The 6352-nt window shown below is 35.3% G+C and overlaps 1 protein-coding gene across 3 annotated transcripts in view; it reads left to right on the plus strand.

Moving 5' to 3' along the window:
- The window catches only part of LOC106459837 (calcium-binding protein E63-1-like), a 37992-nt gene that overhangs the window by 20853 nt on the left and 10787 nt on the right, over positions 1 to 6352 (plus strand). For 2 of the 3 annotated variants that reach the window (XM_022386394.1, XM_022386396.1), the window contains one exon: positions 371 to 410. The exons of the other annotated variant lie outside the window; for it this stretch is intronic. In XM_022386394.1, the coding sequence (XP_022242102.1) occupies positions 371 to 410 (40 nt within the window). The remainder of the gene's footprint in view (positions 1 to 370; positions 411 to 6352) is intronic. 3 annotated transcript variants of the gene reach the window in all.

Here is a 6352-nt window from a genome sequence, read left to right on the forward strand (position 1 = left end):
CCGCCCCTGCTAGTTCCCTCTAGTCTTTCACTGCTAAATAAGGGACCGCTAGCGCAGATAGCCCTCGTGTAGCTTTGCGCGAAATTCATAACAAACAAACGTGTACCTAAACCCTTGGCCAATGTGTCGTAGAAATACCATCAACACTCAATATTTACACCTTGTATCCTCTTTCTGTACATATTTTGTACAGAATATGCATATTTTAAACTTGATTATAGAGAATAAGATATTTCTTTTACTATCCAAACAAACTCAGAAAATAGACAGTAACAGCCTAATATATCAAGTTTTAGAAAATTTAGTGTGTTAAGTTTAATCGTTTATATATTCGTAGTGAACAACAATTCTGTGTTTTCTGTTTATCCAGGAGGCCCGTTTAACATCTTTAACAGAATCACAAGTACAAGGTAAGAATAATGAAATATGAATATTAGGTATTGCCTTTAGAATTATTCTGGTCTTTGTGATGACAAATGCAGCGTTGGAATTTTAGTTCTGGAAGACTAAGCATAGCAGCTGTACGTTAATATTGATGTAGGCTATTTAAACTTCTGTATTTTTGGTTTGTTTGTTTTGGGGCTAGAGCTTGAAACAAAACAAAAAAAAAGGTTTTGAGGTCACGTGGTGAGCGCATGGCTTATAACGCCTATACATTTTTCTTTAAAGTATGGGAAACTAATTGAACAGTATAAGGCATTAGTTAGGTTACAGAAATAATGATTGTTTTTTGAGTCTGTTATAGAGGATGAAGTGTTGGTGATTTTGTTTGTCAGTTTTTCCGTTTCTAACAGTCATTTAGTCAGTTATTTCAGTTTTGTGATTATTGAGATTGTATTCCAACGAATTACTTTGAGCTACAAGAAGTACATTACGGACGAAACAATTAGCGTCTACTGTGAACTTAGGCATATATCCGTGAATAGCTAACTTGTATATAGGAATTGAAGTTCAAGTTATCAGTAGGTGAACTGGGCTTTGCATTCTTCTTTTTCGCCGAATAATCCAAAAGACCCTCCAAAAACTAAAAACCATTACCACAGCATGTTGTTTTACTGTTCTTTGTATCATACAAATCGCGTTATAATCATGGGCGTAACCTTCAAGCATTTTAATGGTCACAGAAAAATAAATGTAAAGGTCGTCAAAAATGATGGAGCAAGTACTACCCCCCCCCCACCCTATAGTATACCCTAACCTCACATTTCATAGCTAACTGAAATAAATAAATTTAGAGTCTCCGTTGATTAAAGAGGTTTGTTTTTATTAAAACGTTAGTGATATAACAGAAAATAACTTAATTCAGAAACGATTTAAGTATAAAACTGAATCAATATTTTTACTTTCATGATACATTTTATGCACTTGGCTCTAGGCTAGGTGATCCCACACCATATCTTTACTTTAGGCTTATTATACCAACACTCATTACACATAAGATTTCACGGCCCCACCATTCTCATGGCCCCCACGCACCCCCCGTCACTAAAATCGTAATGGGCAGAAAGTATTCGAAATATTCTATCTGGATAAATGCATTATGGCTTTTATGACTCCTCCTGTTTCGAGAAATCAAACGTGACGTGACACACACTGGCTTTTATATAGGTTAGATTAAAACTAAAAGACAGATTTAAAATGGGTCGATTTTATGTGTAGCACTGGTCAAACTGTCGTGTTGTAGGTCTAGCTTTCCGTTGAATTACCAGTTTAAATTATAAGCTAGCCCTCCCATTGCAGTACCAGTTTAATAAATTGTCGTTTTAAATAAAAGTCCACGGGTACAGCTTTTGAGTAGATTATTTATTTTTTTTTATTTTTGTTGTCGTCATCAAGTAACTGTAGTCTATTGTGTGAAATACTGCGCAGTATTCCACACAACAGTTACCTGATGATGGTCACACGAGTGGTTGAAAGGTTGTAATAAAGTTAAGAATAAAAACAAATAATCTACTGAAAAAGTTGTATCTCAACAAATAATCCATTGAAATGTTGTATCTCTGGACTTTTATTTTACTTTTATCGTTTTATAAGCCTAGCATTCCGGTTGCAGTTCCAGTTTAACAAAAATGTCGTGTTATAGGCCTAGCATTCCCGTTTCAGTACCAGTTTAACAAACTATCGTGTTATAGGCCTAGCATTCCCGTTTCATTACCAATTTAACAAACTATCGTGATATAGGCCTAGCATTCCCGTTTCAGTACCAGTATAACAAACTATCGTGTTATAGGCCTAGCATTCCCGTTTCAGTACCAGTTTAACAAACTATCGTATTATTGGCCTAGCATTCCCGTTTCAGTACCAAGTTTAACAAACTATCGTGTTATAGGCCTTGCATTCCAGTTTCAGTACGAGTTTAACAAACTATCGTGTTATAGGCCTTGCATTCCAGTTTCAGTACGAGTTTAACAAACTATCGTGTTATACGCCTACCATTACCTTTGCAGTACCAGTCTAATAAATTGGCGAACAATAACTTATAGGTCTACTCCTGCTGGTCGCAGGACGGGTATAATTTTGTAGTATAACTAAATAAATGATATCATAGTTTAATAGAATAGAACAAAAACCCAACCAAACTAGCGTATAACTGCATAAAAAGAATTTCAAAATGTATCATCGCGAAAAACAACAACAACAAAACAAAACAACTGCTGATATATAACCTACATAGCGGTAGATATTCATACACATACCAAAGAAGTGATAGTGATTAGAAATGGTAAAGTACATTTTAAAATATGTGTAAATAATAATTTTGAAGCCTACTGCCCTCAAGTGGCTCAGCGGTAAGTATACAGGGTTACAACGCTAAAATCTGGATTCGATACCCGTGATAAGCATGAAAAAAACAAACTATGTGTAAATAATAAACCGACTAAATGTTATTAATAATACTTCACAATGGATAATAAATAAAATACATCTTCTGAAATTGGCTTTCCAGCCCAAAATGATCATATATCACTATGAACAGCGGCGTTATAAAATCTAAAAAATAATCTGACGATTAATGTTTCTTTGAAATTTAAGCGCAACGCCATGCAACGAGTTATCTGCGCTGTGCTCACTGCATGTATTGAAGCCAGTATTTTAGCGTTGTAGCCCCTCAAGTTTATCTCTGAACCACAGGAGGACTTAATAATTAACGAAAGATTCTCGGCACCGAAAAACTAATTTTAGATATATCTCTTGTTCTTCACTTTATTAGATAATTAGATCAATAGACACAACTAACTAGAGAGAAACGGTAATTCCAACCTTGGATAAGATACTGTAGTTAAACATACAACCTGTTCTCTGAATAGGGTACTGTCAATATACCATGGCTGTGAATTTTGATTGTATATACGTTCCTAGCTGTGTACACTTACATAAGTATCGACACATACACGTTCCTACTTAGTTAGCCTCGGGTGACTAACAAATGCGTATTGTGCAGTATTCTTGGTTACTCAGTTAAGAAAATTTATATTGCTTACACAGTTGTAAAAATATTTGAACAGCATGCTGGTCAGGAATGAGGTTGGGTGGTACACCACATTACTGAAACTGAGGGAGCTACTAGTGAAATGTGCTTGGTATGGCCTGGTGGTTAGGGCGCTCGAGTCGAAATCTGAGGGTCGCGAGTTCGAATTTCCATCGTCAAATGCTCGTCCTACATGGCTGACGACTGGACCAGCTATAGGAGGTGTAAAAAGTCCTGACTTACTTATAACAACGTTTCGACCCATAGAATCGGGTCATCATCAGGTAAAAGTTACATTTCAGATATTCGTTCAGCTTTGTTGAAATACAGTAATCGTGTTCTCGTGATGAAACCGTAAAAACGAAACTTCGAAAAAAATTAAAATACGTTTTTTGTTGTATGACACGTATTTATGCCAAAAACTTCAGTGTGCGCTACGAACATTCACATCCCAAAGACTACCTGTTCTTTCCAGGTGTGCTATGGCCAACTTTTAGTTACTTCAATACTTCTGGGTAAAATATCAGATATCGTTATTTAGGGTACTGAAGCACACTGCATAGGAACGTCGTCAATATGTGTCAATATTTGAAAAAAAAAGCCATCAAAATATTTTGCACTTTCATTGATGAACAAAGAATTACTAAAACATTAACTACAAGAAAGTTTTACATGTCGTTAATTTCACGAACTGTTTGAAGCTACGTTTACCACCAACTACAAGAATACTTTACAAAAAAGTTAGTTATTTTCATGAAATAAATTCCTGAAACTGGGATAACAACCAACTACAAAAGAATATTTTATGAAGTGATTCTTATGAATTTGTTGAAGTTATAATATTTCTTGATTTTAAGCAGATGTTGACATATTTTCTCTTTGTGTACCATATCCAAACAGGACGTTGGTGACCATGGTCTTACATATATCTCTTCTGCTTAAAGCACAGAGTATTTCCAATGTCGATACATTTAACCATTTAGATAGGCTCTTGACATAAGCCAACCTCTGTCTTCCACGATTCTCTTCTTCTTGAGACACAAAGAACGTCCAACATCGATACATTCATCCATTTAGATAGACTCTGGACATAAGTCAACATCTTCTTCAACTGTCTCTCCTTCCTTCAATCTTTCCAGTTAAGACTAGACTTTCAATTTCCTCTTCGCTCATAACGTGTCCGATAAACTCCAACTGTCTGTCTCTTTCTAATGTTAATCAGCAGCTTCCTCATGCAACCTGCTCTTGACAGAATATCTTCATTTCCGTTATGACTTGTCCAACATATCTTTAAGTTAAGAACCACAATTCAGTTGGACATATTTCCATGCACACTAATTTCAACCTTCTATTTAAGTACATTCTGAGAGGGCAATTCTGCGACGAATAGTGCATAACAGTACAAGTCTTTAGGGGTAGTATAGCTTCTACAAGAGTTGCAAAAACTTTTGGTATTGGATTTCTAGGTATTTGTACGACATTACAAGGCACATGTTGTAATGGAAAACTTAAATAACTCTTCATCACACGAGTTCAAGAAAATCAAACCACCTTGTAATAACCAATATTTTTATTAGACTCTTTTTCAATATTCGTATGAACGACCAATTTGAAAGCTAAGACTACATTTGTCCTGTACTTCGTTCCTACAAGAAGGAAGTACATTTCCTGCTTTGATCATGATCGTAGTGAGGTTGAACTTGTTCAAAAACACCAGAAGTTCACTGAAAGGACAATCAAGTAATCACGATAAATCGTTCTCTATAAAGAGATGGAAATACACCTACTACAGCTTCTTCTACATATGCGTGTTTCTCAGAATTAGAGCACGTGACCATTTTATTTTAAAAACATAATTGTATAGTGTGCTGCTCGTTTACATTTACATGCAATTTCTATTCGATCTTTGGAAATATTCAAATTTTAGCTTGTAAATATTCGAAGAAAAGCGTGACTTCCTGAGAATTTTTAAACAGCTGTAACATCGCGTGCTATGTGCCTTTCATTCACAGGATAAAAAAAAGGACGTTAAAAAAAAAGGATGGTAAAAATGTAATCCTTTGGAAAACCGCCAAAAAGACGGAACTTTTCACGGCTGGAAACTGTCTAGCCTTGACAGGGTATAAACGTGAGATAAAATAGTAGTATCTAAACTCCAACATAAAATAAATATTACAGAAAAAAAAAGGATGCGAAATAGATCTATCAAAAACTATAAGCAGAGGCGTGGCCAAGGGGGCGGGGGGAATGGGCCCGGCCCCTCCTGAAAACATCTAGGCTTATTGATCACATATTATGTTTCAGCTTTTATATATAGTAAACCTTAATTACAAAATAAAATTTCTATAAACACTATTACAATTGATTAAATGATCATTTTATTAAAGATTTAGATCAATTTCAGCTTTTTAATTTATTGCCCCCCTTAAAATTTTCTGGAAAACCTGGCTACGCCACTGACAATAAGTTAAATTCTAAGTGCCTGCCCGCATTGTTCTGTAAGTGTTGGGAGACAAAACAGGTTGAACCATTTTCTAATTATCTGTACTTAATCATTCACATGTGGTTTATAGTTCTATAACATTTTAACTAGAGCAGTAGTGATGATCCTACGACGACAGGTCTTGCTTACATTTGAAAATACCTTTATATGGAGTTTTAAAAGTCCCAAAATACCACCGAAAGTCTCAAGCACTTCGAGGAGTTACCTTTTCTTTGTCTAGATTTAATTATTTCAGAGTACACCAGAGTGGTTAAATGTTAAATATTGATTTTTTATTTAAATAGAGTTAAATCATAGAACATGGACAAATATGATTTAATCTTTAAGCCCGCATCCCACCAAACATGCTCGCCCTTTCAGCCGTGGGGGCGTTATAATGT

This window comes from Limulus polyphemus, unplaced genomic scaffold (genome assembly GCF_000517525.1).
Source record: "Limulus polyphemus unplaced genomic scaffold, Limulus_polyphemus-2.1.2 Scaffold667, whole genome shotgun sequence".
In the NCBI taxonomy this organism is placed as follows: domain Eukaryota; kingdom Metazoa; phylum Arthropoda; class Merostomata; order Xiphosura; family Limulidae; genus Limulus; species Limulus polyphemus.